Source organism: Rhinoderma darwinii, chromosome 2 (genome assembly GCF_050947455.1).
Source record: "Rhinoderma darwinii isolate aRhiDar2 chromosome 2, aRhiDar2.hap1, whole genome shotgun sequence".
In the NCBI taxonomy this organism is placed as follows: Eukaryota; Metazoa; Chordata; class Amphibia; order Anura; family Rhinodermatidae; genus Rhinoderma; species Rhinoderma darwinii.
Window position 1 is genome coordinate 297,368,770 of NC_134688.1, and position 15,157 is coordinate 297,383,926.

General features: G+C 40.4%; 1 protein-coding gene across 1 annotated transcript in view; it reads right to left on the reverse strand.

Annotated features, from left to right (window-relative positions):
• Window positions 1-15,157, reverse strand: part of IPO9 (importin 9) — a 105,734-nt gene that overhangs the window by 22,388 nt on the left and 68,189 nt on the right. The window contains exons 13-16 of the mRNA XM_075853489.1: window positions 5,640-5,779; window positions 3,442-3,601; window positions 3,122-3,348; window positions 1,644-1,792 (exon numbers count right to left, since the gene is read on the reverse strand). Coding sequence (XP_075709604.1) covers window positions 1,644-1,792; window positions 3,122-3,348; window positions 3,442-3,601; window positions 5,640-5,779 — 676 coding nt within the window. The remainder of the gene's footprint in view (window positions 1-1,643; window positions 1,793-3,121; window positions 3,349-3,441; window positions 3,602-5,639; window positions 5,780-15,157) is intronic.

Here is a 15,157-nt window from a genome sequence, read left to right on the forward strand (position 1 = left end):
CTGAAGGATACGGAGTCAAATTTTTCCTGTTCTGATTCTCACTCCTCTTTACGTTTTTACATTAAAAAAAAATAACCCTATGCTGCCTGGGACATAACCCCTCCAACATTTGGTCTTGAATAGTTTCTTAGCATTAGCAACATGCATAGCTGCAGAAACTGCTATGGGCAATTATTTCGTGTCTCCAGAAAAAAATAAGAAAGGGACTTCTCTACAAATTCCTCATTCGAGAAGAAGTAAGAATTCAAGGACATTTTACCATTTGAGAGTAGATGCGACTTTTTTATCACTTTTTATCACATTTTTTTTAAGTCAGGATTAACAGAAAACAGCAATTTTTCCATTGTTTTTTATTTTATTTTTTACGGCGTTCACAGTGCGGGTTAAATAATGTAACAGCTTTATAGTCGGGGTCGTTACGGACGCGGCGATACCAAATATGTGTAACTTTTTTGCTTTATTGTATTTTTTTTTAATAGTAAAGCATTTTGTAAGGGGAAAAAGTGGGTTTTTCATTTTTTTTAAAATTAACTTTATTAAACTTTTTTTTACTTTTATACTAGTCCCACTAGGGGACTTCTCTATCCTCCGATCGCTATTATAATACACTGCAATACTTTTGTATTGCAGTGTATTACTGCCTGTCCGTTTAAAACGGACAGGCATCTGCTAGGTCATGCCTGCGGCATGATCTAGCAGGCATTCGCTCCAGGCAGACCTGGGGGCCTTTATTAGACCCCCGGCTGCCATAGAAGACACTGACAATCGGCGATCTTATCGCCGGGTGTCGGTGGGAGAGAGAGGGAGCTCCCTCCCTCTCTCCAAAACCATTCAGATGCGGTGCACGCTATTGTGCACCGCATCTGAAGGGTTAAACGGGTGAGATCGATACGAATATCGATCTCACCCGGCAGAGCAGGGACGCCCCCAGCTGCCTCTGGCAGCTGAGAGCAGGGAGATTTGACAGCTCCCTGCTCTGTTTACTTTATTCTACAGCAGCGCCGTAGAATGGCGGCGCTGTCGAATAAAGCCCATTAATGACCGCCGTGAAAAGGCTTATCGGCGGTCATTAAGGGGTTAATTGCTAGGTTTAGTGTTCCCTTAACTTCCCCCTAAAGAAGCCATAAATAGCTCAACAAGCTTATGTAAAGACTGTTGCACTGTTCACCATACTGGTAAAATACCTGTATTAAATGCACACTTATTTGCTTTAATTTTGAAAAGACCAAACGAAATGTTAAACTGTACCTTCAATTTGTTAAAAATTATTATAGTGCAGGAGTTTGCACTATAACCATATTTCTAAATCACTTTTACTACTGATTTTGCTTTGAGCAGCACGGACTGAGTAAAGTCTGTGCTGCGGATGCTCATAACGCTGCAGTAGGAGACAGAGCGTCCTGCTCGTCTCCATGGCTCCCGTAACTAGAAAGGCCACTAGCGCTAAGGAATCCTACTCCTGCTGAATAGTTATGAGCAGCCGGCACCACAGACTTTACACAGTCTGTGCTGCTGCTAAAAGCAAAAAATAAATAAAAAAAATCGGTAATACAAGAGATTTAGAAAAATTATTATGGTGCAAACTCCTGAACTAAATTAGTTTTTAACTAAAAGTGATCGTACACTTTAAGCAAAATACTTACTCCGCAGAGACCACTTGGAATTTTTTCTGGGGGAGCCTGCATTATGCTTACAAGAGTTGGAATAAGTCGCATCTGCATGGCACTCTGGCACCCTTCTATCTGAGCCAATTCTTTAAAAATGTCTTGTGCCAAAGATGCAACAACAGGATCTAAAGATACAAATAAAAATATTTTTTTTATAAAAAAATAAATAATATATATTTATATATACACACACACACAACACACACACACACTCTAGGATGCACGATGCATCAAAACTTCAATACTGTTTCGATACAGTGCACCCTGAAACGGTTCAATACCGTTATTTCATGTAATTCTGAACTAAGCTGTGTACGGCCGCACAGCTAAGTAGAGTAATAAACGTATGTAGTTAAACCAGTGCTGCAGCTGTGTAATACAGCCATTGCCCCGCTCCGGATTACTGACAAGTGTGTGTGAGGTCAGCATGATGTGTTCTGACCAGCGCTGCACTGAAGACAGAACACGACGGCCGCACACTGAAAAACACCCCTATCTTCTGTCTTCAGTGCCAACACTGCCGCTCATTAGTGCAGCGCCGGCCGCATTACCTCATGCTAACCGCGCACATGCACTTACTGTCAGGAGCGGGGCAATGGCTGTATTACACAGCTGCAGCCGCGCTCTAACGGCAGAAACCTCTCCTCTCCGCCGTTATTCCCCTGAATGCTGCGATCAATCCTGACCGCAGCATTCAAGAGGTAAATGAGAAGGGGGGATTCCGTTTGAATCGAGTCACTGGGAATCCCTGTGAAGCGATTGAGGGACACACCAAATATGGGCAGACAGCCCAGGGTCCATTGAGGGACCCCAGGGATGTCTGACCATATTTTCTGTTAGGGCATACATCGGTATGTCCCAACAACCGCCTGTGTACTATAACTACACAGGCTAATGTACTGGCATAAAGATATATGCCAGTAAATGAAAGTAAAAAAAAATAGGTAATGTTAAATAAAAAAAATAAAAACATTTTTTACAATACACCGTCTCAATACATAAAATATACACATATTCGCTATCGTCGCTACCGTAATAACACATTTATAGCGTCATTCATGTTTACGCTGTTATAAAATAAAAAACGGCTTTCTTTCCACTTATTAATGTGAGGCACGAGGCATGAATTTTGAACCCCCATGTGCCTCACATTAATAGTAATTAACCTCATCATGTCACTCACACATTAACCCAATGTTGTCCATTATCACTGAGGAACATGATGGGGTTAATTACAGTTAATGTGTGGCACATGGTGGTTCGAAATTCATCACACCATGCGCCTCACATTTTTATTATTATTATTGGCAAAGTATCGTTTTGGTATAGAGTATCGCAATACTACATAAAGTATCGGTATCGAAGTCCAAATTCTGGTATCGTGACAACCCTAACACACACACACACACACACACACACTTTACATTATTTCACCCACAGTGCACAAGTCTTACCATTGCTGTACTTAAGGAAGATGGCAATGGTGAAAGGGCAGATCTTAGATTCAGCATTTGCTGTAAATACTGGATCCACGCTGCAGACAATGCACAGAGTTTCCATTACCAAATTCAATACTTCTGAAGTGAATTGCGCTGCAAGGTGTATAAGTCCATCAACTACACTAGGCAAAAAGGGCTGGAGAACATGGGTGCTTTCGGAGATCTTGAGCTGATCACAATACCTGGAAAAAAAACGACGAAAAAAACCAAAACATGAAATAAGAAAAAAAAGTTTAAACAGGATTTGGAAATTGTATAAGGAAAATTAAACGCACCCCCAAATAGCTCGGACAGCAGAAATGCGCACCGATGGTGGCTGATTATCATGAAGTCCACTCACTGTAGCCTGGAGGAACTGCTGTATCAACTCTGGAGACATAGCAGCTGTGAATCGACTTGCTGCCCAGAGAGAGCGTCCAAGAAGGAAGGGGGAAACTATTGGAGAAAATGAATAAAACGTGAGGGGGCAAGCTTTGCACAAAGGCATTTCATTTTGATTAAGACCGTAGCTTGCAACTTCTTCTTTGCCTAATAGGAAACAATTAAACTTAAATTGTGACTGCCATTTTCTGTCGCCTTGTTGTCCTAGCATTAATGCTACTGTTCAGTCAGAATTCACTTTGGACAGAACGTCAGGGTAAATTCGTTATATTGAGCCCAGAGTCCTATATTCTTTCACATATAGGACTCTGATGGAAGTCTTGGTGACAGATGTGAATGAAGCGGGTGGACACAACGGATGACATCTCAAATGATGTAATAATGAACACCCAACAATGTTTAACTTTACCCTACAGGAGGTACAGAATGACTGTCTAGCCAGTCTTTAAAGAGGCTCTGTCACCACATTAGAAGTACATAAGGAGATCGGCGCTATAATGTAGGTGACAGCAGTGCTTTTTATTTAAAAAAAACGATCTATTTTTACCACTTTATTAGCGATTTTAGATTTATGCTAATGAGTTTCTTAATGCCCAAGTGGACGTGTTTTTACTTTAGCAGACAAAAAATGGCGACAGCACCCTGCAACACTAATGCCACCTAAACCACTAAATATAAATAAATATGCACTAAAGCTAAATCTACTTACAAATAGGGAGGTTCTTAGTGCACATTTTCATCAAAAAGTGTTAGCCCACCTGCCACGACAAGGCGACCTCTGTAAGGTGGGAACCTACGCTGCACATACACCCAGAACTGGGACTAAGCCTACATATATACCTGGGGATGGTAGGATCCAGCATTGAACTAATTAAAATCACCCAGGGCAGAATGGGAGGAGTGCAAGAACAACAAGTGGAGGCAGTCACTAACCCCACATATATGGATCACATAAACACAACAAAAAGTTGAACAGCACATTCCAACTAAATGATATAAAATGTATGCAGGTGCAAGAACACCTGTGACTGCAGAAATACAGCAGACAAAAAATGGCGACAGCACCCTGCAACACTAATGCCACCTAAACCACTAAATATAAATAAATATGCACTAAAGCTAAATCTACTTACAAATAGGGAGGTTCTTAGTGCACATTTTGATCAAAAAGTGTTTTTACTTTAGACCAAGTGGGCGTTGTACAGAGGAGTGTATGACGCTGACCAATCAGCATCATGCACTCCTCTCCATTCATTTAGTCAGCGCATAGGGATCCTGTTAGATCCTTATGTGCTGTCTTATACTAACACATTAACAATAGTGAAGTGTTTAGACAGTGAATAGACATTCCACGGGATGTCTATTCACAATCCCTGCACTTCGTTACTGTTTCTATGGTAGTTACAGCAGAGGAAGCGTAATCTCGTTGTAACCGGTCATCTATAGCGTAATCTCGTTGTAACCGGTCATCTATAGCGTAATCTCGCGAGATTACGCTTCCTCTTATGTAACTACCACAGAAACAGTAACGAAGTGCAGAGATTGTGAATAGACATCCCGTGGAAAGTCTATTCACTGTCTAAACACTTCAGTATCGTTAATGTGTTAGTATAAGACAGCACATAACGATCTAAAAGGATCCCTATGCGCTGAGTAAATGAATGGAGAGGAGTGCATGACGCTGATTGGTTAGCGTCATACACTCCCCTGTACAACGCCCACTTGGTCTAAAGTAAAAACTCGCCCACTTGGGCATTAAGCAACTCATTAGCATAAATCTAGAATCGCTAATAAAGTGGTAAAACAGATAGTTTTTTTTAAATAAAAAGCACTGCTGTCACCAACATTACAGCGCCAATCTCCTTAGGTAAGAGATACGACACTTCTAATGTGGTGACAGTCTCTTTAATTCCATCTCTGCAAGCATCTCCAGTGACTTTTGCTGTACAGCTTTACGTGATATTTTTAACTGAAATATTTCGGAGGCCGTATTTATCTATTTGCTTGGTCACCTCTGTAAAACATTGGTCCGCATTGCTAGCTGTTCTTTCAGAGCTTAAAACTGAATGTTAATATTAATCAATAAACTTACCTGAAAGGTTGAGATCTGAAAGAATAACTCCAGTCAAAAAGCCAGGCATATCAAATTGAACTCTTCCACTCTGGACACCCTCTGTAAGAATGGACTTTACTGAACCCAAGGCCAGCATGCAAGCTTCATGAATCTTCCACCTACACATATATTGTAATGTATTACTTGTTTAAGTGGGATTTAATTAAATTAATATACAATGTTTATGTAAAAGTCAAATGTCGGAATATGGCTGTATAAAAAAAAAAGTGCTCTAATCTGTACTTTACCCCCACTATGCTCCTAAAATTACTAAATAAGAATAAATAGTAACGGTAAAGGTGTGATCTCAAAGACAACCCCAGTACACATCATTAGGGTAGGTTCACTGTGACTACATCTGAACGGGGTTGTTTTTGCAAGCACTACTCATTTGAATCTGACAGTCTCAGAATTTTCTGCTGCATGTGAATACATAAACACTTATGCCGGGTTCCCATGGGGCAGATACGCTGCGTAAAAATCACGCAGCGTGTCCGATCTGGAACCCGCAGTACATTCCGTCCGAAAAATCGCACCACATTGTGGTGCGGTTTTTCAAATGGAATATCCGCTATGGAAGAAAGCGGTTCACATTTACCCCGTCCCACCTCCGGCGTCTGCTCCAGCCTCCCTGGATGATGTTGCAGGTCATGTGACGCTGCAGCAGTCACATGGGATGCAATGTTATACATAGACACACACACACATATATATATATTATGCCTAGCGGCTCAGATCAACGAATATTTTGTGGATGTGAGGTCTGTGTCTAATTTCTCACAATGCTGATATTGTAGTCTATCCACCTCAAATTTTTTGTTTTACTTGGCACCAGCACTCCACACATTTGGAAAAAAACCCAGCTGATTTTAATTCAGGAATGACCTCATAAGTGTTTCCGCTCTTGCTTGTGCTCTCAGTTTGTCACTGAGGGCGCACGGTAAGGTGAGCGTATTCCATCTGTTCACGTGTTGTGTGGTCGCGTCTGTTGCTGTAGTGCTGCACTTGTGGGGGGACATAGCCCAGAGCCAAGGAGGTTTGGCACAGTCTGATAGAATGGGTGCTTTTGGGCCCCTGGGTTACTCCATCTGCAGGAGCAGTGTTGGAACCGACAGAGTAGGGACCCACTTTGAAAGAGGTCGCCATGAAGTGGCAAGTGGGCTTATACAGTTTGATCAAAATGTTAACAAAGAACCTCATGTTCATGTTTATAAATTATGCCTAGCGGATCAGATCAACGTATATATTGTGGAATGTGCGGTCCATGTCTAGTTTCTCACAATGCTGAGATTATATATATATATATATATATATATATATATATATATATACATACATACACACACATTATATATATATATATACACACACATATACACACACACACACACACACATATAGATATACATACAAATATATACACATGCATACATATTACAAAAGCTGAGCCTATTTTGGCCTTTAGGACCAGATACCGAGACCAATAATTCGTTGTTTCATCAACATAGCTGTATGAGGACTTGTTTTTTAAGGGATAAGTTGGATTTTTCAATGGCATAATTTTGGGGTACCTATAACTTGAGTAACTTTTTTTCACTTTCTGGGGGGGGGCAATGGAAAAAAACACAATGCCACCATATTTTTTTTTTATGCGTCACCATGTGACATTAATAACATGTTAACTTTATTCTATGGGTCGGTACCATTACAGCAAAACCAAATATATACGATTTGTAGGAAATATGTTTGAAACATTTATGTCATATGGGAGGAACAAAGATTATTTGAGTAAATTAAGGGCAGGGAGTGGGTTCAAACATTCAGGGATACTTTCTTTAGCCGATAAACCCTGGAGTGAAGGTACTATCATGGAATGTAAGGGGCCTTACGTTCCCTATAAAAAGGGATAGGCTCCTAAGTCATCCGAAGAGAATAAAAGTAGACATTGCACTAATTTAGGAGGCGTATCTGCCAGATAAAGAAACCAAAGTGTAAAGGCATTAGGGGGGTAAAGTAAAAGAGTGTCTGTCAATGGCAAAATAAAGTAGGGGTAACCATTCTGATTAATAAACTTCAGAATTTTATGGAGCAAATTAGCCAAGGTAGACTAAATAGTAGTCGCAACGAAGGTATGCATCCTCAACAAAAACAACACAGGATGTTACAAGACTTTTTAAGAGAGCCGATATCCCCGGAAGGTTGAACAACGGTATGGAGAGGGGGAAGCAGATGGGCGAAACAAAAAAAAAAAAAGGAAGTATACGGTGATATGCATAAATTTATTTATGTACAGTGATATTTATAAAATGAGAGATACACTAAAGTAGTCCTTCTCAATGAATTAGGTCATCAAAATGTAATTTATTTCAGTAATTCAATTCAAAAAGTGAAACTCATTATATAGATGCATTACACACACTGATCTTTTTCCAGCATTTTTTTATTTTAATGTTGAAGATTATGGCTAACCGTTAATGAAAACCCAAAATTGTCTCAGAAAATTTGAATATTAAATAAGCCCAATTTCACTGTTGCTCAGTGGTCCAAAGTCCTGTTTTCAGATGAAAGTAAATTTTGCATTTCATTTAGAAATCAAGGTCCCAGAGTCTGGAGGAAGAGTGGAGAGGCATCAATCAAAGTTGCTTGTGGCTCAGTGTGAAGTTTCCACAGTCAGTGATGGTTTGGGGAGCCATGTCATCTGCTGGTGTTGGTCCACTGTGTTATATCAAGTCCAGAGTCAACGCAGCCGTCCAGCAGGACATTTCCCAGCACTTCATGCTTCCCTCTGCTGACAAGCTTTATGGAGATGCCGATTTCATTTTCCAGCAGGACTTGGCACCTGCCCACACTGCCAAAAGTACCAATACCTGGTTTAATAACCACAGTATCACTGTGCTTGATTGGCCAGCAAACTCGCCTAACCTAAACCCCATAGAAAATCTATGGTGTATTGTCAAGAGGAAGATGAGACACCAGACCCAACAATGCAGATGAAGGCCGCTATCAAAGCAACCTGGGCTTCCATAACCTCTCAGCAGTGCCACAGGCTTTTCACCTCCATGCCACGCTGCATCGATGCAGTAATTCATGTAAAAGGAGCCCCGACCAAGCATGGAGTGCATATACTGTACATACATTTCAGAAGGCCAACATTGTGGTATTCAAAATCATTTTTGAAGTTGCACTTATACAATATTCTGATTTTCAGAAACTACATTTTGGGTTTTCATTAACTGTTAACCATAATCAAACATTATACTAAAAAAATGCTGGAAATAGATCACTCTGTGTAATGAATCTATATAAACATAGGAGTTTCACTTCTTTAACCCCTTAAAGGAACAGTGTCATCAGAAATTATTTTTTTATATGTTAAAGATGTTAGTGCTTTATTAAAAACTTTTATATTTATTTGTGTGTTTGTGTTTTACTTTTTCTTATTTTTACACTTTTTCTTCCCTATGGGGGCTGCCATTTTTTGTTCCATTTCTGTGTGTGTCGATTAACGACACATACAGACATGGAATACGGCAGCCACAGTCCCATAGGGACTGCGAACGGCTCCCGTCCCATTGACTGCAGTGTACGGCGTCTGTGTGGGAACTGCGCATGCGCCGCTCCCACACAGTCCTATTCGAAATTGGCGCCGTCCGGCGCCATTTTCCTGTGGACCGGAAGTCGCGGCCGGACAGTAATATTACTACTTCCGGTCGCGGCTTCCGGATTTCTGCACTTGCACCAGCGGCAGCAAACGGAGCGGACGGGCCGGAGGGAGCCGCGGCGGCAGGAGCAGGTAAGAGATTTCAATGTATGTTCGTGTTTGTGTGTGTTTACTACTGTATGTAAACCTACTACACTGTGGGTTAGCTCAAAAAATGGCGACACACAGTGTAGGAGGTTACACCGTTCAAACCCCTCGTTTATCCCGGCACTAGCCAGGATAAAGGAGGGGGGGATGCTGAGAGCTCACTAGAGCGAGGGCTTTTAACCCAATGTTGCAATGCTGCAATTTTGGGAACAGCTCCATCTAGTGACCAAAAATGGGTAGTATTATAAATTAGAAATAATTTATAATATTTCCTGGACTCGTGCAAAAAAATAAAAAAAATTTGAACAATGTTTAACCACCCACACACTAAATGTTTAATTTTTTTTAAAAAAACATGTTTTTCTGGCAACACATTCCCTTTAAGGACGCAGCCTTGTTTTAGCCTTAAAGCTCAGAGCCCATTTTTCAAATCTGACATATTTCACTTTATGTGGTAATAACGTCGGAATTCTTAAACCTATCCAAGCGATTCTGAGATTGTTTTCTCGTGACACATTGGGCTTCATGTTCGTGGTAAAATTTGGTCGATATATTCAGTGTTTATTGGTGAAAAATTGCAAAATGTAGAGAAAATTTGGAAAAAAAGAATCAGAATCAGAATTTAAATGCATGCTTGTAAAACAGACGGTTATACCACCCAAAATAGTTACTAGTTCACATTTCCCATAAGTCTACTTTAGATTGGCATCGTTTTTTGAGCATTCTTTTATTTTTCTAGGACGTTACAAGGCTTAGAACATAAACAGCAATTTCTCATATTTTTAAGAACATTTCAAAAGCCTTTTTTTTTAAGGTACCTGTTCAGTTCTGAAGTGGCTTTGAGGGGCCTATGTATTAGAAACCCCCATAAAACACCCCATTTTAAAAACTAGACCCCCTCAAAGTATTCAAAACAGCATTAAGAAAGTTTTTTTTAACCCTTCAGGCATTGCACAAGAATTAAAGCAAAGTGGAGGTGACATTTGCAAATTTCATTTTTCTTGCTGAATTTCAATTTTATTACATTTTTCTTCTGTAACACAGAAGGTTTTACAAGAGAAATACTACTAAATATGTATTGTCCAGATTCTGCAGTTTTTAGAAATGTTCCACATGTGGCTCTAGTGTGCTCGTGGACTAAAACACAATCTCCAGAAGCAATGAAGGAGCTAGTGCATTTTGAGGCCTCTTTTTTATTAGAATATATTTTAGGCAGCATGCCAGGTTTGAAGAGGTGTTGAGGTGCCAAAACAGTAGGAATCCCCCAATAGTGACCCCATTTTGGAAACTGCACCCCTCAAGGAATTCATTTATGTTTCTTGTTACCATTTTGACCCCACAGTTTTTTCACAGCACCTATTTGAATTGGGCTGTGAAATTAAAAAAAATAAATTTTTTCCAATAAGATGTCATTTGTGATAAAAATTTCTTCGTTTCACAGGGAACAAAATACCCCATTTTGTTGCCCAATTTGTCCTTAGTGCGGCAATACCCCATTTGTGGCGATAAACTGCCGTTTGGGCCCATGGGAGGCCTCAGAAGGGAAGGAGAACTGTGTGTTCTTTGGAGTGCAGATTTTGCTGGTTTGGTTTTTGGGTGCCGTGTCGCATTTGCAGAGCCCCAGAGGTATCAAAGCAATGGAAACCCACCAGAAGTGACCCCATTTTGGAAACTACACCACTCAAGGAATTCATTTATGGGTAATGTGACCATTTAGACACCATAGTTTCTTCACAGAACTTATTTGAATTGGGCTGGGAATAAAAAAAAATATATATTTTTTCCAATGTCGTTTTAGCTAAAAAATTCTTATTTTCACAAGAAATAAAATACTACATTTTGTTGCCCAGTTTGTCCTGAGTGCGGGAATACCCCATTTGTGGTGATAAACTGCCAATTGGGCCCATGGGAGGGCTCAGAAGGAAAGGAGCGCTATTTGTTCTTTGGAGTCCAGATTTTGGTGGATTGGTTTTCGGGTGCCATGTCGCATTTGCAGAGCCCCAGAGGTATCAAAGCAATGGAAACTCACCAGAAGTGACCCCATTTTGGAAATTACACCCCTCAAGGAATTCATTTATGGGTGTTGTGACCATTTTGACCCCATAGTTTTTTCACAGAACTTATTTGAATTGGGCTGGGAATTAAAACAAAATAAATTTTTTCCAATAATATGTAGTTTTGGCTGAAAATGTCTTATTTTCACAAGAAATAAAAATACCCCATTCTGTTGCACAATTTGTCCAGAGTGCAGCAATGCCCCATTTGTGGTTGTGGTGGTTATCAGCTACCTGGGCACACAGCAGGGCTCAGAAGGGAAAGACGAGGGGGGGGAGATAAGCTGTGTGGAGTGCATCAGGGTAAGTAAAATAGGGGTAAATTATAAACCAAGGTATGTATGATAAATTTTAAAACACTTTCATACAGAGCTCTGGTTTTTCGGGACACGCGTCACATTGATATATTGTGTCCTCCCTTATCCCCCTCTTATAGCAGACTTTGCACCTCTTTTGACCTTTTCCCTTCTCGCCAGTTTGGGGAACTTCTCCTGGAAAGTGTTGCCCTGGTACGATGTGTGTGGCCTCAATTCCAGAAGTACTGGGTGCCCCCCCCCCCCCGCCCTTCCTGGTCCCTAAAGATTAGGTTCTTGATAACCACCTCTTGAAATTCCAGGAAAGTTCCCCTCTGGCCTGTACATCGACGTAGCACGTACGCATTGTACAATGCCATCTGTATGATGATGATGATGTGCACGGCCAGCTTCTTATACCACACAGCATGGCGTTGTAGGGCTTCAGGACTTGATCAGTGACCAGTCACTGGTACTGATGGTCACTAACTATCACTTATCATACTACTACTATGTGATACAATTTTCTAAATAAAAAAAAATCCTATATATAAATATATTAATCAAAACATGTACTCCTGAACGCATTAATACTCTGGGCTAGGTCTAGGTCAAGGACCGACCTCCCATATATAATCAGATAGGCAACTCTATTAAGCTATATTGAAGACAAAAGAAGAGAGTTTGTAGCCAAAGATATATTAAACATACAATTTTTTTTTTATTAGTAACATATATAAAAATACATTTGAGTAAAGAATATATGTATACATTAACATATATTACAGGACAAGACTCTAGAAAGTACGTTTCAGAGAGCAAGTATCGATAGTAAAAATATGCAAATCTGGGTAAGCTGTATAATTGCAAAGACAGAATCTCTCAAAATGTGATAGAACAAAAACCCTCTTGTAGGGTGTAGTCAAAATTGCAGATCGTTCAGTCAAGATCACACAAAGCCCAATAGAGAGAGAACTATTCTATAAAGATCTGAGACCTAAATGTAACGTCTCGATCGGGTATCTTCCTAGCATGGTTGATAGGAGAGAGAGTGTATTGAACAGAGCTTACCCATATTGAATTGCCGTGATAGTTCGATACGTGCTCCAGCACAAATGCCCCAACGCGCGTTTCGCTCAGATATTGCTTCCTCAGGGGGAGATGTGTGTGTATGTCCTGTGTCTTGAAGCCTTTTTATACTGTGTGACACAGAAAGAGGCAAACGATGCTTCACGGCGCATGATCAGAGCCATGACCGGAAGCGAGGAAAGCCCCACTTCCGCCTCCAAATGCTGGAGCGCACATCCGGATACCCGACGCGTAGCGGGATTTCCGGACATGCGCAGTGCACTCTAGGAGACGGAGCGGGGACAACGTCGCAACCCAGGTCGGATCAGGGCATGCGCACACATCGTGCCACCAGATTCAGTGTAAGTGAGATGATGTTACTCCGAAATGTAGTTTTTCATGTATATATATACATAGTCGTATTTTCTCCCTTCATAATATGTAGATAAACAGTGAGAATGTCATAACATATTGCACTATAATATGTGGAAGAAACATATGTAGAATTTGAGGGACTTTTTAGTCAAAAGCCACTACGTACCCCGTCAGATCTGCCCATTCGGTTCCCGTGGACCCAAAAAGGGTTGTTATCCCTGTGGCGATTGCAAGGCATGTAGCAATATATGCCGAGCAACTAACTTCACGTCTGCTGATGGACTCAAACAATTTGAGATCAGGGAATACATCTCGTATAGCAGTACACATGTGGTGTATTATGCCACATGTGGCTGCCAGAAAATCTATGTTGGACTCACATCCAGGGAATTAAGAACCCGGACCAGGGAGCACGTACGGGATATTGTTAAAGCAGCTGAAGTCGATGACTCGTTGTCCCTTAAAACTCTACCTAGGCACTTCAAAAAGTACCACAATTGCAACCCCAAAACTCTATCGATACGTGGCATCGATAGGATACACTGTGGCATCAGAGGGGGCAACGTGAAGAAAACCCTGTCACAAAGGGAATGCAAATGGATCGTGATGATCGGATCCATGAAACCCTATGGCCTTAATGAGAATCTGAGCTTCGCTCCATTTCTATAGTCTCTGCCCCTATGCAGTTTTAAATTATTTTAATTTTGTCTGTTGGTATTTTTTCTAACTGCCTGTTTTTATTTAGGTTTCCAAAAAATGTTCCTGTTTGTCCTTTGGCCCGAAGACTGTGTCTGATGTCCCTAATCCCTTCTCCCTATTCAGAAGATCTGAACAACAAAAATGTCCAACTCATTGTATTGTTTAATGTGATGGTAGAACGTAGTGACATTTCATGCCGATAATTGTCCCTTATGTTTGCTAATCCGACTTTGTCGTCAGAACTGTGATTAGATTGGGGGGTAAGAGGAAATTGATGCCCTCTATATTTAAAAAAAATTTGTGAGGGTCTGGATGACCTCCCGGTATTCTCTATATCAATTCCGACTATTGTAAACAGTGGGTGTATGTTTTTATAAATATGCCTTTCTATTGTTTGTAACGGTTGTCGACACTACCCTTAATTGTCATTGACATATGCACTAAAATTATGTTTTATTGATTCATAGCTTAAAGAATATAATCCAAAAATCTATATATTTTTCCTTACACATTCTTATGTACGTTGTCTAACATTTATCATAGGACTGATGCACCAGTCAAACTGGGTATAGTCTGTTCCGTCATGAAACATATAACTTTACTATATTATGGTCACTGTATATCAATAGCTTGTGCTATTGTCTTACTGCATGTATTATTGTTTTCGCACTTATTGTTACACATTTTCTTTGTTATGTCTGCAAATATCTATTGCTGTTAATTGGTATTTATGGCGGTCAGCCCGGGAGAGCGGCATTGCACATCTTTGTGTATGCCGACCAAACACCAAGTACAACAAGAATCTCTTCACCTATACATATATTAACACTTCTCTTAGTGAGAAAAATATCCCCCTCCGCAAATCACTTGTTTTAAGTATGGCCATTCATATTCTTCACTTTATTAATGTTCTCCAACATCACACGCTTTATTTTTATTACACCGTCACTTTGTGTCATTACACCTTATGTCCTTTCCGTTGCTTCCACATATTATAGTGCAATATGTTATGACATTCTCACTGTTTATCTACATATTATGAAGGAAGAAAATACGACTATGTATATATATATATACATGAAAAACTACATTTCGGCGTAACATCATCTCACTTACACTGAATCTGGTGGCACGATGTGTGCGCATGCCCTGATCCGACCTGGGTTGCGACGTTGTCCCCGCTCCGTCTCCTAGAGTGCA